The sequence below is a fragment of the Oenanthe melanoleuca genome, chromosome 1A (genome assembly GCF_029582105.1).
Source record: "Oenanthe melanoleuca isolate GR-GAL-2019-014 chromosome 1A, OMel1.0, whole genome shotgun sequence".
Classification (NCBI taxonomy): Eukaryota; Metazoa; Chordata; class Aves; order Passeriformes; family Muscicapidae; genus Oenanthe; species Oenanthe melanoleuca.
Window position 1 is genome coordinate 43,210,906 of NC_079334.1, and position 26,533 is coordinate 43,237,438.

At 36.9% G+C, this 26,533-nt stretch overlaps 1 protein-coding gene across 2 annotated transcripts in view; it reads right to left on the reverse strand.

Annotated features, from left to right (window-relative positions):
• The window catches only part of CNTN1 (contactin 1), a 201,165-nt gene that overhangs the window by 54,261 nt on the left and 120,371 nt on the right, over positions 1 to 26,533 (reverse strand). For both annotated transcript variants that reach the window (XM_056481790.1, XM_056481791.1), the window contains 8 exons: positions 17,229 to 17,358; positions 9,368 to 9,497; positions 5,991 to 6,163; positions 4,583 to 4,678; positions 3,606 to 3,812; positions 2,303 to 2,399; positions 1,966 to 2,147; positions 659 to 783 (listed from right to left, as the gene is read on the reverse strand). In XM_056481790.1, coding sequence (XP_056337765.1) covers positions 659 to 783; positions 1,966 to 2,147; positions 2,303 to 2,399; positions 3,606 to 3,812; positions 4,583 to 4,678; positions 5,991 to 6,163; positions 9,368 to 9,497; positions 17,229 to 17,340 — 1,122 coding nt within the window. In that variant the 5' untranslated portion in view covers positions 17,341 to 17,358. The remainder of the gene's footprint in view (positions 1 to 658; positions 784 to 1,965; positions 2,148 to 2,302; positions 2,400 to 3,605; positions 3,813 to 4,582; positions 4,679 to 5,990; positions 6,164 to 9,367; positions 9,498 to 17,228; positions 17,359 to 26,533) is intronic.

Sequence of the window (26,533 nt, forward strand, 5' to 3'; positions counted from 1 at the left end):
TGATGCCCCTGCCCAGGCTAGAGGTTTGGAACTAAACAATCTTTAAGGCATCTTCCAACACAAACCATTCTATGATTACATGATTCTAAAATCAGGACATAAAATTCAACTTTTTTAAACCAAGTATCCAATGCAATAGAATTAAATTATCAAACACTACTACAAATTTCTTTAAAACATCATCTAAACATTTGCAACAGTCTGTCTAGAAAAAATGTGAAAAAATACAGGATATAGAAAGACCACTGATAATTTAAAAAATAATCTTTATTGTCATATCTCCACTGACTATTTTGTCTTGTATTTTTAAAGACACATTCATGTTTAATATGGTAAAAAGGATTAAGAGAAGCTTTTTATCCAGAGTGAAAAGCGTTTACTTAAATGGGCCAGGAGAAAAAGGGATATCCACCTCCTAAATATGTGGTCAAAAGTTAAGTTCATAATTCAAAGGTGAATACTAAATAGCCTGAAGAAATAAGAAAAGACTGAGATGAAACTTTAAAAAGTAGATTTTATTGCCTCGTGCAAATGTCATCAGCAAATATTTGGATCATTATAAGGAATTTTCCTTTATCTTTTTAATAATGCATGCTTCAAAAAACTGTTTTTATAAGGAAACCATTCAAGCCTGTGTTACCTACAGCAATACACTCACCGAGGCACCATTCTTCAGCCACCGAATTGTTGGAATAGGCTTGCCTGTAGCTACACAAGGCCAGTACAAGTCACTGCCTATATCTCTTTCTGTGTCATTGATATGTTCTACCCACTCAGGAGCAGCTGCAGAATAAAATACATGATGCATTGTAAATACAGCACATACATATTGGTATTATGTTGTATTAATTTCACTGCTTTTTTCCATTATACCTAAACAGGCAAATCAAAGTAATGATGATAGCTCAGCAATGCACCAGCACAAAAAAGAAAGGAGTTTTTGTCTTACAACCTAGATTAAAAAAGGCTTCAAACTACTTTTTATGAGAAGAAAATATGGAATTAAGATAATGGCTCCTGAATGACAGAAGGTGTAAGATATTACAACTAATATTGTTTTGTAGAAAATTCAGTGTTGAAATTACTCAGTAGCACTGTGAAAATGATAGTTAAATTACATTAACTTGTGCAAAACTGTGTACATAATGAAAGGATCTCCAAGAAATTATTCTCTTGGTCCAAAGAGTATACGTAAGAAGTTAATATTGAGACTGGTGCAGCATATTTGCTTTTGCTAAGCAAACAAACCAATTTATTAGTTTACTTATAAAGCAGTAATGACTTTACCACACTAATTTTTGAGTTTGGTCTACTGAAGTTCTAGCACTTAACTGAGGCTCTTAACACAGAACATCTTCTGTACAGCCAATGAAAGAGAAATAAATCTCCTGAGGGTGGTTCAGATGTTATGCATGAGCTTTTCATGTCATGGTTTTGTGGCATAAACCTCAGACAAGAAGCCAAGTTACTCGGGATGATTTCACTATCAGCAGTAAAGTACAATTTTCAGTTGCCTAATTTAACCAAATGCATTAGGGGAAGTGACAGAGGGCAGATGAATAAAGAACTGTGCATAGCTAATAAGACAGAGAACTAAGACAGAAAACACAAGGAAATTAGAAAACAAGAAATCCTAACAAACCTAATGGTCTCTTTTTCTTCCCAGAAGTTCTTTCACTTCAAGTACTATAAATTGATTTAATTTACATTCTGCATGAGTATATCAACACAGAACTGTCAAAGCGTATCAGCAATCATAACCAGACAAATTGAGTAGTTTATCAATTATTACATAAATATCATGCCTGGCATTTATTGCAAGAATTTTGATGCTGCTCTATTAGCTTGAACAGCAATGTGTGAGGATGATAGTACAAATCAGCACTGACATCATGTGAAAACACAGATATTTCCAACATAAGTGAAAGCAACACAGATCATCAAGAACAAAACTGTTCTTCCTACCTTGTACATAGACTCTTGCTTGATGTTTATCTTTTCCTTTATAGTTCTCAGCTTCACACTCATAAAGTCCTTCATCTTCATACTGAATATTGAAGATCTTAAGAACTGCACCAGACATGCTTATCTCAGCAGAGGCTGGCAAGGGTTCAAGGTATTTACTCCATCTGAGCTCAGGAACCGGACTTGAAAAGGTACAGTAAAGTACAAATCAGCGTGTTCAACAACTGGCGGTTAAATTGCAGACTACAAAAAGAGCATTTGATCATGAAATATGTATTTTCATTCCCTGAAATATGAAAGCAATTCGTGCTGTACAATAACTTTAAAACACACTTACTTTCCAAGAGCAAAACACTCCAGTGTCACATTTTGCCCCAGGAGAGCATATGTGTCCTTGAACTTCACCTTGATATCAGCAGGATATACTTTTGCTCCTAATATGAAAAAAAAAGATTCTAAGAAAAGGCACATCAGAAAGTTATACAGCTATTAAAATTTCCACAGTTGAGTAAAATTTTACTTAGAATTCCAGACAAAATTCTTCTTTACACTGCATAAACAGCCTGTCAGTTAATAAAGTCTGACTAAGCACTGAACTTTTACTAGAATTGTTTTACTCAGCAACTAGTTATCTTTCTCTGGATGACAAATCCTAACATTTTTTTTACAGAATTTCTAATTGCATTTGAAGCTGTGTGGGTAGACAAAAACTTGACTTGGTGTTTTTTACTGGATAGAATACTTCAAATTATTTTGAATTTAAGCTCAATTTTATCTCAATAAGGGTAGGAAGGAGCTAGAGCAAGCATATCTACATTTTAATGAGCACACAGGGATGTAAATATAATCAAATCTCCCTGCTAGCAATCGCTGTAGGAACTCTCTAGCAGTTCTAGATGAAGATGTCAGTGTGAATACTGGAATATTTGGTCAAAGATGACTAACTTGAAATTATACAAATTCAACCATTAATATGGAAAATTGTACAGATAAAAGGATTGCTTAAAATTTGATTATAAGTTTATGAGAATCTAGTTACTGACAGCCTGAAGTGGCAAAAGGGAACTTGGTTTGAATTTGGAAAACATGCAGTTCTCCTGAAGAAATAGTGGCAAATAATCCAGCAACACAAAGCCAAAGAGGCAGTTTAAGAGATTGACCGTGAGACACAAAGCTCTTAAGCCACCACTGGATAGGAAGCTACATCAAGGGAAAAGGACTTTCCTCTTTAATAGGGGATTTTCTGGGGGAAAAAAAGTAAATCCTGAAGCTGTTCATCAACACTTACATGAAGTTTCTGCTTTACAGTCATACTCCTTTGAACCAATGCCAAGACTAGAAAAGATATTGAAGATTTTGGGATGAGATTAGGGGCTTATCACATAAAAGAGATGGGGATTCTGGGGATAAGAACTCTGTTCTCAATCATTTGAAAGGAAGTTTGTGAATTAATCCATGAAGATTTCTTTCACAAAGTTTTCACTGTGGATGGGAATGATTTGTAAATCTGCATCTGAAGCACCAAGTAACATTGTGCAGTAGTCATTATAATTCTCCTTACAGAAATGAAAGTAGTTATGAATTTGCAAAATTATAATACAGTTAAAATGCTGTCCATGGTATTTCCAATAAATACTTACGATCAGATTGTGGAATAAGTGGAATAAATTTACTGAATACACTCTTTGTTATCGAAGGGCTGGACACAAAACATGAATAATTGCCCTTATCTGATGCTTCCACATTTGCAATGTAGAGGTTGCCATTCGTCTGTGACACAAAACGTCGTTTGTCCAAAGCAATGAACACTGGGAACTCATTTAGAAGCCAGCGATAACTGAGGTCATCTGGAGGAAAATATTTTAGTCAATATTAAACCCAACACTATCAGCTATTTAAACCACAGAATACTGTCTGCATATAAATCACTTGAGTCTGATTTCTAGGTTACAGTGTCTACACTGAACACTGGGGCACTGCTGCTGGCAGTACAGGTTACTGGGGACCTGGCTACACTGTGCACACCTTGCCCTGGGCACAACCATCCCACAGGAACTGGAGTGGGATGGGATGAAAGAGGCAGCTGGATCTTGACCTTATGCAACTGAGAAGCTGGGAACCAGTCTTGTGATTTAAACAAAACCTTAGAATATTTTAACTAGCAATATGTCTCCATTCTTCAGTTCTTTCCAGTGCTTAGACATCATTATTCCATTTTACAAGGTAGAAAATACACTAACATTTCATCCCTCAGGATGGAACTCCATATGCTGGAGATTACAGGTATAATCCCTGCAGAGATCTTCAGTAGCTAATGATAAAAGAAAGTCACTTCCAGAGAAAAAATAACCTAATTTCTAGGGGTGCTTCTGCTACTCCATGATTTTAACAGAAGCTCATGATCATAGAAGCTGAGGTGACTTTACTAGGTGGAATGAATGGTCTACATACGGTCAATAACAAATATATTCAAAACAGAAACCTAACTTAAATGGTGATTCTCAACCTGCACAAAAGTTACTGCTTAAGTAAACATAAAGGAAACTTGCAGAAATAAATGCTGATTTATTTTTTTACTCTTAGGATATTGAAAATTAATCACTTTTAGCTGAATTACCTGGGTAGTGGTAAGGGGGCTCACAAAGAAGCACTGCTCCAACACCTTCCCGTACTTTAACCTCATAACGTTCCTCAGGTGGAAAGGGATCCAGATCTAGTTTTTAAAAAAGCAAGGGGAGGAGAATAGGGATTTTAACTACAGTAACTTCTTATTATTATCACTACTTTCACTCCTGTAGAGATTACTGCAGAAATACATCAATACATGGCAGATAGAAAGTTCTTGACCCCTAATGCCAGTTTTACTTATTTGTCATTACCAAATGTATTTTTTAAGTTATTTTTGTCATCATAATTATAAATGCCAGGGGAAAGAAATAAGCAATGCAGACTTTATCTCTTAAAGTAGCTAGGTTTAAAATATTTTAATGAATTTTAAGGCACTGGATCTAAAAAGTATGTACAGTATTCTCAGATAGACTAATTGATGAAGTATATTAGAGAACGTGGGTTTTATTCCAACAACCTGGCCTTCAATTTTTTTTTTCTAGAAATACACTGGGTGAACACAGACTAAGACTGTATCAATGATGATATGATCCCTCAGCTCATTATAGCTTCTGACTTTTCCTAATATTTGTGGTCCCACAGTCTCACAAGTACTATTAGAAAGCTGAACTTTTCACTATGTGTCTGACCTTCTACAGCAAGGACTTATGGAGGGGCACCAAATCCTTAGTGTCAGGGCACCCAGGGCTTTGTGAATGGACCCAGTTAGAGTGGGTTCTTTTTTTTGGGATTCCTTTTTTTGCTCTCTGATGATAAAATATATCTAGGGAGAAGGTAACTTAAGGCAAAATAAAACAAAAAATCCCAAACACTGTCTTAAGTCCATACAATTTTGCTTTAGTCTTCATTTAGTACATCAGTTTTTTACAATTCATGTATTTGATGATATGCAGGTCTTCGCAAGACTAGCTCATGACTGTCAGAAGTTGACAGAAATTTCCCCCAGCAGGGTTTATTGATTGCAGCCTAGGAGTCGGGGCACACTTTACTAGCAGGAGCTGTATCTTGCTCCTGCAGTTGTATTTGCACTGCACCTCATCACCATATGCCCTCACTCGAGTCTTCCTTCTGTGACTATTTGCCCTCTGGTCCTACCATGATTTTAAAAGTGTCTGGACATTATTATCTCCAGATCTGGCTCCATAAGTCTCTTCAATTAACAATTTAACAATAACTCACTGGTAAGGCTATTATGTTATGTCAGCTGAATGCTGAAGAATATAAAATGCTTACAAACTTATTTTGTGTCAATCTCTGCAGACTAAGGCACTTAAAATCCTGTTTTCACAGAGTAATACAGATACTGTACATGTTAGCAGAATACACTGCAGTGTAAAAGATTGGGCATTCCTACCTAACCATAGCTTTTCTATATTCTGACAAAAACAACAGCTTACATCCAAAACTCAGAGTGGCTTCACTGCTTCTGACAATTCCAAAGACATTCGACACTACACACACATATTTTCCAGCATCCCTTGATTTCTCTGGATTACTGATGACAAGTGTGCCTCCCACCATACTGTAGCGCTCCTTTGTTAAATCAATATCCCAGTTGTTCAGTTTCCACCTATTCAAAAAGAAAAGCCAGATGTAAGATTTGGCCTCAAAAAGCAAACCTGGTAAGAAATATGATGTGAAAAATAACTCATCAATTCTGACAAACTATGCAGAAAGTTATTAATATATTTATATACAAGTTTTAAGTTTTCCTTCAGTAAGAGACACAGATTTGAACTCCAGAGGTCTTAAACATAACAGTGTCAGTTCTTCCTTCTTAGAGATGTGACACAGTTTGTTAAAACATAGTTGCTAGCCAAGCAGTAAGAGATGCTTGAGCTGGCTGGGAATGAGCTAGCCACTCACCAAGCACACAGATTTCAAACATATCTCAAACAAATATCTAAGGCCAGACAGGATAAAAATGTACTCCCTTTGCACTTTTAAAGTATGGGGTAATGAGAAATTTCTGTAAACCTGCTGCAGATAAGGAAAATGTTTTATAAAACAATGTGCCAGTAAAGCCAGTGCAAAAACTGTGGCATGCTTCATATAAGACCTACTTATTACTACTTCAGTAAGTTGCTGGACACTCTTCCCTTAGTTATGGTAAAACCCCACAACCAATTCACTAAATTGCCACAATTTTCACTTGAGGGATTAATAGAGAAACTGGCAGCCCAGTCCTGACTGATGTGTACTTATTTTAAGAAATGTGGCTACCAGTACTCATGATTTATATTCGTGTTTATTACTGTGCCCACAAGAGGGAGCCTGCAACCTTAGAAAGGAACTGCCTGGTTCCCATGCACAAATAGCAAAGATGCAACTTTAATATATTTAGAGATCATAAAATTATTTCTGCATCAATATTTTCTTTTTTCATAAGATGAGGTTGGGCATTAGTTTTTGAAAATGATAACACACACACCACCTGTTCATTTACTATTAAAGATGTACCAAAATATGCAGAGTTCTCATCTGGAGCTGGAACTTGCAATTGGCATAGAAAGAAACAATAGTAAGAGTGGCATGAACAAAAAAAAACAAACAAACAAAAAAAAACCAAACCAAAACAAAAAAAAAACCAAAAAAAATTAAAAAATCTAATTAAATAGAAGAATTTTAAAGATGCAGCAAATATCATTTTGGTCTTATAGAATTCTAGAGGTATCACTTCAGTCCTGTGAGACATACTATATGTCTCTGTTAGAAAAAATAAATATATCCTCTGTTCAGAAATATCTAGGTATAAATTTCCTGAGGACAGCTCATCCTGCAATGAAAATGGCAGGAAGGAGTATTTACCTCCTAGATAGAAGAATTTTGGCTCAATAACTGTTAGAGGGCTGAGATAAAGATAACAGGTATACTAAAAATAATGAGTCAGAAAATAAGAAAAGTGTCCTTGTTCTGTACTGCAATTATCATCACCTCACCTCTCAGTGCTAAATGTCAGATCTCTTCCTAGACAGAGAGGCTCTGGAGGTGCAATGCAATTCTTTTGAGTGATTTTGCTAGTTCAGACTTTTCTGAGCCCAGAACAGATAAAGAAGAATGTCAAAATTCATTTAGTCTGTAATCATCTATGGATGGTGTGTTTACAGTCTTGTAGACAGGGTTGGGGGAGTCTCTGGACCAACTGGAAGGGATGGGGAAGTACATCAAATGGTGTCAAATCTTAGCATATGTAATCTCTCCACACTTTACAAGCATGGCAAGAGGAGGTAAGTGCAATAAAATGTCAAGTAGCAGGATGATATTCAAATGGTGGTTCTGCACAGGTAGACAAGCTGTTAGCATATTTTTTAAGTGGCAGTGAAGATGAAATAAGCTGTTTTGACAGAGTAATAACACAGTTGACCGCAATATTGTAATAGATTTAAAAGGTAGCCAGCAGACTTGATTGGTTTTTCTGTTCCAGAAATCAGTGTGGGAACACACAGAAGAGAGTACTGGGGGCAGGGCATAGAGTAATTTACTGAAATATGTTGGAATTCAAAGTATAAGGAATTCTCAGAGCATTGAGCCTGTAAGCCAAAGCTTAAAATTAAACACAGTTGAGACAGGTTTAGCTTTAGAGTTTAAAACAGAGAAAAAATGAACAAAAAGTTTTAGAGTGCAGCAACGTAAGTTTGTGTGTCAAAACAGGAAAAAAAGGCTAAGAAAGGTCACATTGTAATTAAATGAAATTTCCTAGTATTGGTTTAATAGAGTAAATATTTTTGTTGGCACTGTTTTATTGGTTAATAAATCCTTAAAGAGCCTTGTAACCATAGGTCTTGTGACTTCTGAGCCATGCTGTGAACATCTGTAAGATGAACTTACCCTTTCTGCCTGTGTAAAAGATAAAAAAAAATAAACTGCACTTTCTAAAGCAACTCAGAAGTCCCATTTCTCTGCTTCATTCAGAAAAAGAAAAAGATCCCCTCAAAAAAATGTAACGTGGGAGCAATAAACCTGCACTTAAAAGATGTCATGTGAGAGCAATAAACTCACAGGGTAATTTACTGAAATGGATCTATTTTGCTAGCAAGACATTGTGCCTGTCTTTAGTACATTGACAGCAGTTTTCTGCCAAAGATCAGGTTGGAATTTAGTCAGGGACTTAATACTGATAATCTTAAGTACATTTCTCTTTACACAATGAGCAGATGATGGCTGACAAACTCATATGAATGCACAACAAAGCACAGCTTTCTACAATTAATTATTGTGCAAGAAGTCATGTGGGAATCTGTATTACAACTAGGTGGAATAGTTTTTCAGAATGAAGTTTTTCATGTCTTCAGTAGCATAGCTGACACATTCTTGATCACTGCTCTGCAACACAGTGGATGCAAAAGCAACATGGGATGTAGAATACCCAGGTTCGACAATCAATACTTCCCCTTTCAAAACAAAACAGAATTTAAAACGCCACTGTGAATTAAAAAATAATAACGACTCAAAGCTGTCAAGCTTAGCCTAAGCAGGAAAGATAGCCTCTTAATTTTTTTAAAGGACAGATTTTTTTTTAAATTTTCATATGGATTAGTATTTTTTTAAAAAGCTGAAAATATTTAACACAATGTACTGTTTATAACACTCATTAGACATTTTATTAAATCGAATCAAGGTTAAGTTTTACTCAAAAACTGTGTATCTCCCCATTTTTACCCACCTTGAAGACTTCACTCTAACCTTTTAAGACAGTCAATCATTTAATAACACAATCTGAAATAGCTGCTGAATAAAATATGCAAGATCTGAAAATCAGAACAGGAGATGTTACCTGTAAGTAGGAGAAGGAACTGCTCGAGCTCTGCAGTTCATTGAAACTTGTCCATCTGAAGATTCTTCTGGATAGATGGTATCAATAGGTTGCTCCTCAAAAACAGGTCCATAACCTTTGTTTCCTTCCTCTGAAAACAGAATAGAGTTTCAAAGTAATCCCTTTTTAACTAGCAGTCAAACTGAAGATGAATTTGCATCACATATTCAAAATGTGAAGGCAAAATAGTGAGTCACTCAAAGTTAAATTCTATGTGCTTCAGCAAAACTGGAGGAGTATGGGTAACAAAAGTGCTGTTTGTCCTTCACTGCCTCCTGAGAACCAATGTAAATCACACTTTGTTGCTTTAATACTACCTTGTTCTCTGATGAAATTATTTGTCACTGTTGAGGCCAAATGCGGAGATAATTAGGAACTGAAGATATGCCCCTTAGAGTGAAACCAACTTACTTCACAGAGAACAAAAAATTCTGATCAAAAAGACCCACATCCAAAACAACTACCCATAGTTATTCCTCATCTTATAGCCTAATCATGTCTAATGATTTTATGAATTTAGAAAGAATCTTTACTACATCAGACAAAAACCCCCTTCTGTTGGGTATTAAAGCTGAAAATTACATTGCTTCCAGATCACACCTGTCTTTCCTTTTAAGCTGAGGTATGTATTAGCTTCTACACTCCAAAATACAATTTTGAAAAGGTCCTACACTGAAAATAACTTCAGTTTGCAAAGTCAAGCACTTAAAGGTGAATAAATGTAAAACAGGTTCGAACACAAATTATATTTTTAAATCTTTATCTTTTGGATGCTGTTGTAAAGTTGGTAGGGTCTGCCCACCCCTGCTGCAGTCCCTTCTCCTTTATCTCCTCCAAGCATACAAGGTTGCTCTCTGAGGTCTAAGAAGCAAGACTAAGGGACAATAAATCCAGGATGTAACTGGGTTTTTTCCTGTGAAAATGTCAAATATGCATTCTAGGTACAGAATGGCTCTGTGAGGAGATGCTCCCCACAGATAAAATTTAGAGACAACCCAATTTTCTAATTCTCACAGGTGTCTGCTGAGACTGAAATAACGGTATGGACACTTATAAGCAAATTCATGGGAGAACAAAGCAGTACATGACTGCTAACAGGTTCACTTTCCATCCAAGTTCAGAGCCTTGCTCCAAATCCTAGAGATGCCAGAGACTTGTAAAATGACTGCAAGAATATTGTAATACAAGGGAAATAAACAAAACAAATGTAGTTTTAACTAATAAGGTCTTCAGAGATGGCTGAATAATTTAACTCAAAAGCAATGGTTAAGGATGGAAAAATTCTAACATTTTTCAGTAGTTTCTGTGCTGCCTATAGAAATTTGCTACATCTGTAATTTAAAAAATCTTCTCAGATCAGTAAATTTGCCATGTAAAAGATGAATGTTTTCAAATCAAATTATGACTTTGTACTCAGGCCCTTAAAAGTCCTGTGTTTGGTCATAAAACATTTTAGACTAAATTAGACATTTTTTAGGAAACCTATAAAAGAAGACAGAGTCTCTCGATATACCTAAGGAATGTGAATTATACCAGTGTAAAAATATCAAATATACATAAAACTTTCTGCAGATATCTTTTTTATTTTTTCTAAATTCCCTATTCATAGATGAACACTGGATTACAGCACTAGAAGAAGACTGTTTACAGATAAAAAGCAATTCCCTTTTGACTTCAAATCTGGGGTAAAAAGTCACCATTTCCCTTGAGGACAGGAACAGGTACAGAAGACATTGTTATGGTCTGAGATATAAGGTCAGGTTACTTAATTTTTAAAAACTAATTCATGCAATGAGAATTATTTCAAAGAAGCGAAGAAGAGCAGCCAGAAAGGCAGAGATTTTGAAAAATTATTTGCTTTCCTTCACATTTTAAAGCACAACACAATATAAAAATCTACATATTGCTAGACCAAAATAAGAACTAATTTCATACTGAAAAGGCAAGATTCATGTACTTGCTCAGAGACTGGAATGACTAAGCCAGAAACCTGATGGCATGTTCTGTGCAGTTCTTAAATATGAATACAGAATAACAGCCTCTAGCAGCAAATAGCCATATCATATGCAGCTGACTCTTCACCTTAGGACTCAAATGATGTTACAGAGCACTTAGGCATTTCACAGCATGAATTTTTAATGCTGCCAGAACTATTAATTATACTGAGTGAATGCCTGCTTCTCACACCCATCAAATGTGCTTTATAAAGGCATTTCTGCTGCAATCTATTATGAATCCAGTTTCAGGTGTCTTTCTGAGCAGAATAAGACGTGTACACTGAATTCAGATATGGCAAACAATAAACCTTTCATTCTCAGCCACAAGGTGAGCGTGGACCAGTGATATGAAAGAGCAAATGGGAGAAAAGAGAAGAGAAAGGGGCTGTGAAAAAATCTGCAAGAAATATTCACACTTTAAGTGAAGTACCATGACTGTGTGACAAAGTTTGGAGAGTGACGAAGGGAACAGTAAGAGTACAAGGAAAAGAAATAGCTCACTGAAGTTGTGCCTACATGAAAAAGAAAAGTAGAGAAAGACGAAGAAAATGGATGTATTAGGCAAACTGAGGATGCAATGAAGACCACATTCCTATGTCTAAGTCCTGCTTTAGAGAAGAGGCTGGACCATCTGACCTCTCAAACAGTGTCCTATGTTTTGGGTATATTTCTTGTGGTGTTTTTTTGTTTTTTTTTTGTAATTGGAGCAGAAGCTATCACCTGACTATTAGAGGCATTCTTCAGTGAATTCTGAAAAGAACACCCAGACCTTTCAATAGTGCTAAAAAGTATTAGAAGTCTGTGCAAAGGTCAAGAAAATATTTTCTCAACTGATGAGATTACAGATCCTATATAAGAATCTTTCCCTCTGGAAGGTGGCCCTGTCATCTGTTCTGTAATTGACATTTTCTAATGAGTCTTTCCTTCTCTTTCTGCTTCCTGTACACCTATCTATTTCCCTGGCACTTAACATTGCCAAAAGTGGCTGCTCGAGACAGTGGCTGGGTGTGAGTATTGATCTACCCCAAAGTGTTGTATCCAGTTACATATTTTAACATGAGAGAGGGACAAAGATCTGTTGACATGGTGCATGGCCAGATTAACCTTGAGTGCTAAAGGATGCTGAATGCAAGAGCCTTGGAGCCATTCATTATCAGTTTAACAAGTTTTTAGGCTCTGCATTAGCCTTGCAATACCAGAAGCCATTTGATAGTTAGAAGTAGATCTTGTACTGTTTTCAATATGTCAGAGAAATGAGGACCCACTCGTGTCTGAGAAGCTCATGCTCAGAAACAAGATAGTCTGGGAATGAGCCAAAGTATCTCTACCAGGCATCCAAAAACATAAACAGGGCACTTCCACATTTCTGAGCACTGTGATCACCAAACACTTTATGATTATTTATTTACTAATTTCAGACACTCAGCAGTAGCACAAATTGGTCTTCTAAGATCCAAGCAACAGGACAGACAAGGTAAACAGGTACTAAGTATATCCATCCCCCTTTTTTTTTTTTTAAGAAAATTATTCTCTCTTTAGAAAATGTGAATAATTCCATATGCTGTGATAAAAAGCTTTAAATAATGTAGATCCTAGACCTCAGTTCAGAAATACCTTTTTGAACCTACTGTTCTGGAAAATGCCCAAGCATTAATAATTTAAGGTTTGGAGGCTTGATTGTTTTCTTTACTTCTCTCAGTCATGTGGGAAAAGTTGTACTTGGCATTCACGGGAAGCTTATGTGCTGAAGCAATAACGTGCTCATGTTGAAAAAATTCTTAATGTGGCATCACCATGATGGAGAAGAGAGGGTACATCATAAGTGTAAGTCATCAAGACACTAAAGGGAAATCATTTTTCAAGAGCCAGTCAGCACTCAAGCAGAAAAGGTAACCACTCCAGCACTCCCACTTCATATTATATGAAAGACTAAGATTGTCTTTGGGAAGGTTGCCTCTATTTTTCTGGACCCAAGGGAGCAAGAGAATCTATTTCCTATGTGCCAGTGAGGACACTAAAGAGCCGGATAGTTCGTACTATGAAGAGCTGCATGTAAAAAGAAGAAGTTTTATGAGAAAGAAATAAACAGAGGGACATTTTTCACTATTGATTCCTTTCATAGCCAAATGTAATCTACCATTCATTAAGCATAGTAAAATCCAGAGTCTTTTCAGCTTTTGATTAGTCTTTTGGAAGAACAAAACAAGCAGTAGCTGAAAAAAAGTCTTAATTCTTTTGGTTATAGATTGGTACCCGATGTGAAGATACACTTTAGCTCACTGATTTATATGGGAAGTAGAAGATGACAAAAAAGTTTGAAATTTAGACTTAGCAACAGGACATGGAGCTAATGGGGAGTCAAAAGCAACTTGGAAGTGCGTTGGAGAAATGTCAGGGGGAAGTGGAGAAGAGTCAAATATTATCACTAATAGGCATGAAATAATTTTTTTGGCAGTGGACTGACAATTACTGACATGTTCCCTGAGGAGTGATTTGCTGTTCTCATTTGCCTTGCACTACTCAAAGTGCACTCTGAAAAGCAACCCTTGTAACAACTGTCTGTTCTATCAATAAGTGGAAGACCGAATTATTCATGGCTTTTTCACAGTTTATATCTGCAAGACTACATTTCAAGGACTAATTTACCTGGAAAATAAATACTGCTCCTGTCTCATTGCAGAAGATCATCTCTGCCTATGACTCTAATGCACTGTTTCATAAATTCTTTGCTTCCCTTCAGTTAAGTAAGTGCACATTCAACAAAATAGAACTGGCTAAAAAAAATCAAGGTGTTTACTCCAAAGAAAACTCTAAATTTCTAAAAATATATGTATTTCACTTTGTACTTCTAGATTTTCTTAGAACTTCCTACAGAGAGGAAAAAAAAAATTAAAACAAATAACACCCCTCAGCTTTTAGAGTCTCAGAATACCTGTCATCACTTCAGGTCCAATTATGAACATCTCAAGTCAGTGCAGCTTCAGGTTGCTAGGTCTCTGTTCCCTAAATACTTCCAGCTGTTAAAATCTGAAAGCTCTCAACACTCAGTCAAATACATGAGTTCTGAATACTTTGAGGGTTTTTGGTTGCTATCTTTGAACTTGGGGACACCCATAGAGGGAGACATCTCAAAACAATGTATCTGCAAGCTAACAGTTTCCAGGGTCCAGAGCAGTTAATATAACAGTAGCTCTGTTTAAGAAGCATGCATTGCAAAAATCTAGACTACAGAGTAACAGATAAGTTTGCCAAAGGCAATTTACAGAGCAGAGCCACCTAGAACTATGGATTCAGCACCACAGAAGGCAAGAGGAGACAAATATACTTCCAGACAAAGTGTGTTTTGCTAAAAGGTGCTGAAACAACTTCTTAAATACTCTGCTTTCAACATCTGCTTCCGGTTAACTTGTCTCTTCACTCTGGAACATAGTCTGTCTTGCTATTTAAATAACTCATGATCTTTACTCAAAAACCATCCCAAATTTACACATCCTCCATTACTGTTGACACTGCCAGCATTCCCCTTGGCAATAACGTGTGTGGAAGAACTAGAACTTTACCTGATCACTCTACTTGTGCTTCTTCTTTCCCTTCAGTATTTTTTACTTTTTAACCACACTGGGAACACTTCCAAGCAACCTGTTAAATTTCATCTTGGTTTCTGCAGACACGTATTTTCTGGATACAATGGTATTTTCATTGCCCAGAAATATATCCAAAAGGAGAATTTGCTAAGACTAACTGCCAGCAGCTCTCACACCCATTTGAAATGAGAAACCCTCCAGCAAGATTCAAGTGCTGGGCCTGAGCAAAGACTGAAACACCAGATTTACATAACCTAGATAGGCACCATAAACTCTAGATGATAGAAGAAGATTTTCTCTCCACTCAAAAGGTTATTTAATGATTTATGTGAAGTAGAGCAGGTCCAGGAGCAGACAGCATGTGCACTACTCAGCCTTGCAGTAATAAACATCCTCTGATTATATAAAACTAGGAATCTTCCACATTGGAGGGTGGTGCCATGCCTTTAGAGATGGTCACAGGTCTTAACTTTGGCTTTTGATGGAAAATGCAAGCAAGTATTTATTCCATACAAGAAGATAAGTTAGGATATTTCTTTGAACAGTAACAGCACTATTAGAGCCTGCCCTGGTTTCACAATCCTTCACAGCAATGGCTCCTATCTTGTTGTGGGACTCTAAGGCTGCCAGAACAGTCCAGTGAGAGATCAAACAAGTCTTGCTATGACAGTGTCAGTGTGTACTCACGCTGCACTCAGTGCCATGATAGCCCACTTTGCTCTTCCTATGTCACTTAGTTGTCACCTTCACAGCACACAACCTTCCAAAGCCATTCTCAGGCACTTGCCAGCAGCTACATTTTGGTGACAAGGATTTTTTTTTTTTTTGCTAATGGGCACAATAGTGATGTGCAGAATACAAAATAACATTAATCATTTGATCTTGCCTGTCAAGAAATTACCTGAACATTTGTTCTCCCTGATTTACTCAACCCTTTTATCTACCCCTGTCCAGCACTTGTTTGGCTACTGCAGCTGATTTTTTTGTTTGATGTCAACAGGTCTGGAGAAAAATCATGTGTGTAACATTACTGATAGCACTTCACAGTCTTTTTTTTTTTATCATATATATTCTTTCAGGAAAAGCCCAGTATTGAATGAAAGTGGTGAACTGAAAGTTTTAATTTTGGTGCTATCAGCAAGCCTCATATCTGAACAAAGCTCTTGAAACACACAGCAAATATATTGTGAAGGTATTGATTTTTATTAGGCATCAGTAAATCCTCCATCAAACTCAGATACAGAGTAAAGAACAGCATTCAAAACCATAGAATAAATTAACGTTCCTGATACATCAGAAATTATTCTGCAAGCTCTGGACTAATTTCTTAAGGGCTATGAGCCTCAATCACATTATAAATCAGATTTTTTGACTCAATAGTAAGGAATATGGTCTTATGGTAGTGAAATTGAGGCAATGCCTGAAACTATATGCCAGATCAAGAAGTCTGTGGCCCTCAAAGTAGGGAAGGCTCTAAAGCCTATCTTGAAATGAACAAAAACATTAGTACACAATCTTGCACTTTTCAAATATCGGTTGATATTTTGTGCATGCTCTGTTTATGCTAACAGTAAAATTCATCCCAGCAACCAAAACCCAGCATTCATTTAAATTGGTAGGGAAATCTGAAACAAGCTTTGCAAATCTCGAAGCTGTTTGGAACAGTTGCAATCTTGCCTTTTCACAGACCTCCCTCTATCTCTTAAAACGGAATGAAAATTTCAATTGCAAACATTTCTCTAAATGCAGATGCTAGAACTATGACTCTAGAATATTATTTGTGGCCTCACATCTATTTATGGAAAATTTTATAATTTTTAATAAAAAACTGAAGTCAGAACATGCAGAACTTCCCCACTGTATTATGAAAACTACCACTACACTAGGCTTCTGGAAAATTATGAATTCTAGATGGTGTCAATAACACAGAATTTTGTTTTTCATTATTCTAAACATTTTGATCATCTGTGCACAATAGACAATTGAGAGAAAGATTTCATTCCCTTATATCAAATTAGGCAAAACCAAATTTAAAGTTCAGATCTGTCTTTTTTCAAATTTTTATTATGGCAGCCATTCTAATAAATATGTTTCCCGCCAGTTTCTTTGTTCACATTTAGTAATATGCTGTATCTGCACAAATAAATTAAAACCATACAAATATAAACATTCTACTTGTCCTTGAAACATATGAAACTAACAACAGTTGCTTTAATGAATTAACACAGAAGATCATCTTACCTGCCAGGGAGTAGGCAAAACAGGGTGTAATAAGATGATAGATGAAAAACCAAATGGTTATCTTCTGTTCAGCCATTATCTCAAAAGGAATTGTGCACTGCAATGCCATCATTCAGAGAACTAAAAATGCCTGTTACAGAGAAAGAAGAGAGATTGAATAATTCTGACATAAGACTTTCTCTCTTACCACATTTGGCCTGGTAGATTATGTGACTAAACTGAATACCTAAGAGTTAATATAGAAGAGAATATTTTGAATAATAAATGCATCATCAGAACTTCTGGATCAAATTAATTATCTCTACTATTCAGAGAGCACTCTATTTCAGAGTACTCAGATTTCCTCATGATAGTATAGTAAGATAAATGTTAAAACTGAACATCCTTTTTTGCACTTCTCTTCTGGATACTATCCTCCATCTCAGTAAATACTACATTTCAATTCATGATTTCAAACTCTGTGAAAAGAAGATTACAATGAAACTGAAGTACATGCATCTCTTTCAGATTAATTTTATCTATACAATATACAATTAATGGTCCTTCACAAAGGTGACTTTTATGAGTTTCCTTTTAAATACTGAATAGAATCATTATTGCAATGCTGTTTTCAAAGGTGTCTCTTTTCCATATGGGAGAAACTCCACCCATACATATACTAAAACCAAGCTAAAAAGCATGCATCTTCTTTTGAATATTCTAAGATTTTACAAATTATTTTTAAGATACTTCTGTAAGATTTGTTACTACTTTCAATAAGAATATTTTGCTAGCATTTTGTTTCTTGCTGGGGACTGTTATCTATTTTTTTAGGGAAACGTGTCATCATGTTTGCAATGTGCAATTCTCTAGGATTTTTTGATGGATTTCTTATCATGAATATATAAATACATCTTTTACATCCATCACACCTTGTCCTTGCTCCTTGATTGGTTCTGCTCTAGCACTCATTAAGAACTTTACACAAAGCAAGGCTTCCAGCTCATCACTAACAGAATATTGTATTTCAGGCACATGCTGATATCATCCAGTCCCCTCAGTATATTCATTTTGTTACTATTTCATTATAAAATATGCTTATACATACTTAAACACCCTTCAGTAATATGCATCCCAGGACATGGTGCATGCTGAAAAAGAAGACTTGTGGACAAGGGACATTGTTTAGTGGTAGACTTGGGAAGTTCTGGCTTAGCAGCTGGACTCAATGATCTCAAGAGGTCTTTTCCAACCTAAATGAGTCTATGATTCTAATAATGAAATGTCACTTTTTTCAAGGTATAATCTCAATGCTCCTGCTTTCCAGCCTCCCATGCCAGGAACTGATGACTGACTGACAGTGACAGTCCACCTTTTACCATGGCTCTTGCCCTTTCCACATCAGAATTTTTACTAAACTGCTCATTTCCAAAATCCAGACATTTTATATCTTGTTTTGAAACTGCCCCATTTCCAACCTCCAACACCAAGAAAGGGAAATTTTATATTACAAAGCCTAAGTACAAATACACTTGACTCCCTAAGTATGGTCGGGATAAATCCTGCCCCTATTACAGAGAGCCTCTCATCTGACTGCTGCCAGACATGCCTGCTGCAGTGCATGTGTCTCACATCTCCCCCTAGGAATGTCTTGGCCAGTGGGGCCTTTACTTGTCCCCTCTTTCTTAGAATAATGCTAAGATGTTCATTTGAACATGCCTAAAACAGTGAACTTCCCTTAGAACAGAGTTTTAGGAGTGTGTTGATAAACTCATAATGCAGGAAAATGAAAAGAAATACCACAGGAAAATCTTCTGGCTCAGAAATTACAGGAGCTGTTGCATATCACATTTTTTTCCCTTTTTAAAGTACAATAAATCCTTAATCAAAAGTTAAAAGCTATATGACCCTACAATTATGGCTGTTACATGAAAACTGTGCTCAGCAAAACAAAGACAAGAGTTAAGCAGTGATTCCCCAGAATCAAGATTTATTTAGAAATATTCCCTAGAAGAAGGCTCTTACATTGGCAATAAACAAATATACATACTGAAGCTGGATCCAAGGAGAAAAAATTACCAAACATCTTTACTTTCCCACTTCTATTGGCACTAAAAGGACATCCACAACTATTTCAGGCATCTTCCTTGACCAACATATGAACTACTATGTGTGTATGATTAATCCAGAAGAAAGTGGTAAGAGATCAAGAAATGACTTTGTATACTTTTCCAGCAGCCACGCCCTGGCTATGACATTCTCGTGATATGACACTGCCCAAAACATTTCCTTCCAAATGACATGAGTAAATTGCATAGTTATGCTGAAATGATGCACATAATTAAATAGCAAAGAAACAGGAACTCTTTAGGGAACAATGGTAATTACACAGCAGCTTATGGTGATAATAACTGTGTTCAATTGTATTGATAGAGGAGACTGTTAAGAGCAGTCTGTTCTCTGACATTATGGTCATAGATGGAAAATCCCTCCTCCCTCTCTTCAGCAGAATTTAGGTTTGATTTTGGAAAGATACCATGTCCTCTAGTTCTCCAAAACTCCATTTTGCTGGCTCCGGAGGGGGAAAGAAAAAAAAAAAAAAAAAAAAAAAAGGTTTGAACAATGGCTTCAATTGCAGTAAATAAAAATTGTGTCAGTAGATGCTATAAATACTTCATTTTATGCAGAGACAAAAATATCCACCCTGCCAGGATTTAAATCCTTTCCCTACTCTCACTTGTTTCGGCTGAGTGGGTTCTGTATATATAGCACAGCCATCCCTCCTGATTCATCTCAGCTTGTGGGTGAGAAGCTGTTTCCCATCGCTCTGCTGAGTTTTGGCAGAAGTGGCTGCTGTGAGATGAGACAGCACGCAGGTTCCTGCTGTGTGTGAGGAGGTAGAGCTGTGCACAGAGTTAGCACCCAGCCGCCCGAGGATTGTCCGGGCGGGTCTCAGGTAGCGGCACTGGTGCCAGAGGCAGCACCGTGGGCTGCAGTGCTCAGGCAGCACCATCTACTTTTGCTCTACAGCTCTCACCCTCTTTGATTTGCAGACTGAGAAGGATATTGCTGCCTAATTAAAACTCATTCCTGAATAAATGAATAACTGAGTCGCTTTTCTCCTCTGAAGAAGCAGAGTGACTACATACCTAGATAAATTTTTTTGGTCTGCACGGTGCACAGTCTTCCTTCTTCCAAACAAAGTATCACGATTTTAGAAAAAAAAGTAAGACATTTTAAAAATATGTAATAAAATGAGCAGGCATTTAACTGCAACCATTCCATGTTTAATTAATAATGCTCATTAACACACTTATGTCCCTTTTGACTGTTCAGTTTCCCAAAAGAGCCAGTCACCTCTACAGAGCCTTTGCTAGACTCAATAAAAATGAGTTCTGGTGAGCTGTCTGGAGTGTAATCCTCCCAAAGGAGTTGGAAAAAACTGGGGCATTGGCTATGAATGGCAAGCATGTACAATTTTGAGAACAGGGACCTGCCAGAGTGCTTCTGGAGGCTTGCAGTGTCTCGTGATGCTTCATTAGGATGAGAGGTGTTCCCAGGACACAGGGATAAACCTGTCTCTCTACAGTATCCAATGGTAAGGATTCTTTAATTGCTCAAAATGCACTTTAGGAAAATGTCTGCATTTTCTGCCATACCCTATGTGCCTTTCTTCAGATATTCAGTGCACTTTGGCATTTAGTAAAGAGAAAAAGATACCTATTTTACAGCTATGGAAGCAGACAGTGTTTTCCATCACTTCCCTGCTAAACCCAAACATGCAGATGACATCATTGTTTTGCAATGACATAAAGCATTTTTAAGTAGACACAAAAAGAAATTACAAACAGCAGGTAATTGAAGTCAGTTGAATAAAAAATTTCAAGATCAAAGGCAGTACAAATAAGGTATATAATCTACTGGATTTGAAGTCAAGAAGGGATAGGGATAGGGATAGGGATAGGGATAGGGATAGGGATAGGGATAGGGATAGGGATAGGGATAGGGATAGGGATAGGGATAGGGATAGGGATAGGGATAGGGATAGGGATAGGGATAGGGATAGGGATAGGGATAGGGATAGGGATAGGGATAGGGATAGACAAGGGACTCCAGAGCAACAGTAGGGGATGTTGAAGGGGTGAAGAGGAGACAAAGAAAAGATCTCAACACTACAGAGGGAAGGGATGCCATGTGGGACATGTAAGTGATTTGTGGGAAGGATGAAACAATATACCTACCCAAAAGGGCTGACAGAAAAGAAGGCAGGGAGGGAAAGAGAGGAAGACATAGGTAGATGAAGGTGTATGAGAATTACCAGTCATCTCTGTCAGTAAATCTCAAGATTTACCATGGAAGAGCTTTCCTGAACCTTGCCTGTCAAGGCTTTCAGTGTGGGAGCAGCCTGATTACTGCATCAGCCCCCAACTTCCACTCCAGGCTCCAGTCAGGAGCCCCAAGTGCTGAAGGGGAAGAAGGGGCAGAAGAAGGAATTTAGGAGCTCTGACATGTACACTTAGCTAGAAGAGGTAAATCAAGATGCTTGTTATGAGCCTCATTTCCTGGTATATTATGATAATTATATACATTCAAGTTTTAGAATTGGTAGAGATTCTGTCCAGATTAGACTGTAAATAGATTCAACAATCTAGAAAAAAATATGTGGTTCTCTACCCTTTTTCAAAAAATGAATATATATAATTGCAATAATTCCACTTGCAAATTAACACAGTGGCAAGTTATAATCAAAGTCTTTTAGAAGTCACACAATACTTCAGCCTAATCAGTGTTTTGTATTTGTTTTTACTTCAGACTTTTTCAGTGATTTTTGTAAGCATGTAATTGCTCCTTGTCTTTATTTTCTTAACAGAGTTGGCATTTTCTTCTATGATAAGTAACTCCTAACAAATCTTATTAGATGCTCAGTATGTAGAAACACCACAGAATGTTCTGATTTTAACAAATTATGTGCACTGCAAATTATTTATTGTATCATTTGTTGTCCTTTTCTTCTATTTTTGCATTTGCAAATTAATTTTGTGATCAATGAATAAGTTCTGACAATCTAGGTAAAAATGTGCCATTAAAAAGGACACTGAATCTTGTTCATAAGTCTGGCTTCCCAACCATCACCCACACACAATCCAATTCACTTCTGAAGCCAGTACTTTAGCCACTAGCATTTATAGCTTTCTCTATTAATGGGAAAGTGATGACAGTCAAGTTCCTTGCCACTGCACAGATTTGTCTCGTTCCAGTGGTCTGGGATTGCTGTGAGCAAAGTTCCAAGCCAGCCCTGCTCTTACAGCACTGCTGCATCTGCAGATTTTAGGTGTTAGCTGGCTCTCACCTAGGAGTCCAAAAGTTACTTTAGTTCCCTTCATAAAGGCTTGTAGAAATACTTCCTTTCCTCATGATTTCTATAATTACAATCTTTGTTTTTGACACATTTGTTCAAGTGAAAATGGAATCTCAAATCCACCACACAAAACACTGCCCACTGGCCCAAACAGTCCATCACCAACAGTCATACTTCTAATATTTTCCACTTCATCCTACATAAAGGATACAGCTACACTCTCCCTTTCACATGAATGAAATCCAGCTAAAAGCACATCAATTTGATAGCCCAAAAGTAAGATACTGTTCTTAAACAGAATTTACAATTTCAAGGACAATATGCAATGGCATAACAAAAAAGCACGAAGTTGGAGCAAAGTGAAGTCTAACTCTTCCCCTCCAACAACTCAATGTTTTTTAACTGCTTAGAGGTGCTAAATAAGCAATAATTTAAAAGCACAAACCCAGAATCAGTTTATTAATATATTTTAACAGGCTAAATTAGCAAGTGATTCTATCACTACTGGATAACTCAACCAGCTCTGTAATTTTTCTTAATAAACATTGACTTGGAACTACAAAGAACCAGTATTTTGGAGGTGATCTGGAACTTAATAGCACCTGGAATTAAATCTGGATAAAGATGACAAGGATGACAAGAAGGGGTTCTTCAACAGCACCAATACAATAGGAAAACAAAGGATATAATGTGGGTCTGTTGCTAAATGGAGAGCAGGAAATGATGGGCACCCTAACAAGGCTACTTAGAATTATCTTTGAAACCCTGTGGTGATCAGAAAAGATCCCTGAGGACTAGAAGAAAGCAAAGGTCACCTCAGTCTTCAAATGTCAGCCTCACCTCAATCCTCAGGAAGCTTATGTAGTGCCTCATTCTGGAGGCCATCTCTATGCACATAGATGGCAAGAAGGCAATCAGGAGTAGGCAACGAAGATTTCCTGAAGCAGAATCATGCTTGACCAACCTTATTGCCTTCTACAATAAAAGAGCTACCTGGATGAATTAGGGGAGAGCAGTGGGTAATTTCTAGCTCGACTTCAGCAAGGTTTTCAACAACACAACATCCTCACAGGAAAACTCTGGAAGTGCAGGATCAGTGGACAGTGAGGAGGACTGCGAACAGGCTGAACAGCAGATCCCATAGTGTCATAACAAGTGGCCCAGGGTTTAGTTCTGTCACTAGTGCCCCTCAAGGTTCAGTACTGGGCCCAGTATGGTTTAAAATATTTGTTACAGCTGAGACAGATAGGGCTGGTAACACCATAAGCCCTTTCATTTGCATTTCTTACCATTCTTAACTACACATTTTCGTCTTCAGTCCTTATTCTCAAACAACTCTGAACACCACACATTTTCTTCTACAGACCTTTTCTTTATACAATAGTGTCTTTTTTTTCTCATAAGCCTCTCTGTTAGCTCTGTACAACTCTGTCTCCTCTCTGTTAATTCTGGCTCCATTCTCTTATTAACAGCTTGTACTTGTACTTCCTTTACCTATGAGCATTTTCCATGGCTCTTGTTCCTTCTATCTTTCTGCGTGGCTGGCTACCCCAAGCTTTCCTGTCCTGGCCTCCTAACCCTGGACTGTCCCTTATACAACATTATCTTATCTTATCTGTCCTTTGGCTCCTCTCAGCACAGCCAGCAGCCTTTTGATCTCTCTGCATCTCCACCTTCAAGTGCCAGTAGAAAGCTGGCCTCAGCAGGTTGGAGAGATGGACAGAGAAGAACTGTCTGAAATTCAATAAATGCAAATGCAGGTTCCTGCACTTGAGGAAGAATGCGCCAATTCAGGCTGTATAATCCTTTCTATTTTCATTATTTTGTCTTCATAGTTCACACAACTAATATCATGTCTTATTTTTCTTATTTGCATCCACTGCTTCATTATGAATCAACATTAAGTTTTTTCCCTACAAGGGCCTTAGAGCAGTCACACATCTGTCTCAGCCTGCAGTTAACCAACACCTCTGGAATGAAGGCTCATCTGGTATATACTATTACAAACACATTTTCAGGAACATTAGGCATATTCTAATTTGTGGTAAGCTCAACAACTCATCTTTACTATTCATCATCAAAGTTTAGTTACTTTTCTTATCAGAAAAGTCAGTTGCAAAAACAGAGTTTTGAAACACTTTCAGATCATGAAGTGTTGCTTAGTGGTACTTATGCACTGTCTTTAATTATCACATCAGCAACAAAGGGTCAGACAGGTCCTATTCACACTATTTGCTCTACCAGCAACTGGTTGCTCTTCTAAGGTAATAAAAAAGAAAAATATCACTTACTACTGTCATGACTCACAGGCATCACTCACTTCTGAAAGCTTTCTGCTTAAAGACTGCCTGGTAAAATATTTCAGCAACAAAAATCAATAAACCTCTTTCCAAGTCCTGAGCCTCCCACAGAACAGTGTACTCTGTTCCCATATGTACAAGTAGCTTCCAATTATGTCTGAAAGACTAAGCAGTTTAAATTTTACTCCAAGGTAACCAAACACACCCAAGTCTCTAAAGTCATCATGAAAGAATATCAGCCATTAATACAAATAAATATCCATGACTAAAACTGGGTATTCCTTCATTATAACACAAATTTTAAGGTTACTTTGGTCAATAACTTCTAAGGGACAAAACACATTAACTTAAAAAAAATTAAATATATAATTGCCATTAATTCTTTGAGCTTTAAATTCTGTTAAAATTTATAAAAGAAAAAAAATACTAATCAGAACATCAGATTGAAATTAAATCTTAAAGAGATGCATTTCTAAGAAAAAGCAATCATTTTATGTTTCAGAAAAATGAAATGAAGACTGTATAAAAATCTTTATCATGCTTTTGGCATTTTCATTTGATTTTCACATTTTCTTGAACTTAGTAATACCTTGGTATTCATCAGTAAATGGAGATACTGGAATGAATCATGTATATTCAGTAAGTTCACAGTAGATGTATTTATATACATAAAAATTTAACAGTTTATCCATACAATCTGTAACTCAGGATACCCTATAACATACTTCTTATTATACAGCCAAAGACAAGCTCTGTGGGAGATTTCATCTTCAAAATGCACGTTTCCTAGCAACTCTCTTGAAATCAGAGTAGCATTTTTAAAATTTACATCAATCACTTGGAACTGTTGAGAATACTTAAAAACATCTCTTTCATCCTATGAATAAACAGTTAGAATCAGACTAGCAGCTGCAAAAAGGAGAAAAAAGGAAAATCAACTCAATGTTTACTAGGACTTGCTGGTGGATTTTGGAACAATACATTATTTGTGCCTTTTGGTTTAAGCTTACACATTTCAGAACAGATGTTGGTGAGATCCACTGGCGTTTTTTATAGGTTTGAGCTGCCATCACCATTTCAAAGATCTTCTGTGTTTTAAAGACTACTTTTCAAGGATACATACTCATGAGGCAGTCTTAGGTGTACTCTGAAGATTTTAGCAGATGAGTAATGGTTTCATTCTATTGGTTTCATAATCTACTACTAAAGCATTGTTTCTGTGGTCTTCAGATTTTTGGGGAGAAAAAAAAAAACAAGTAATTTTTTTGAAAGCTTAGTTTCTTGCCTCCTAGTTGTCAGTTGATACTTTTCAAACATGAGTTACCTATAAGTGCCAGCAGAGCCTCAGAGGCACACAGCATGTACAGAAATCTCTCTTAACACTTAGGCAACATGAAGAGACACAAGGACATATACCATCAGAACAGCCTTTGGAAATCTCTGTGCCAAAACCACTACTCCTGACATAAGAAATCACAGTACCCCAAAGCTACTCAGAATCTTGACCTCATGACTGCACTTAGATTGAATCAGCATGGATCAAGGAAGAAAGTGGACAGGAAAATGGACAGGCAATAGAATAAAAGGGTCTGGTTGTGACTTTTCTGGGTGATGAGTGGTACATGCACTATTCTGTGTGCATGTGTGTGGATAGATGGGTGCCCACC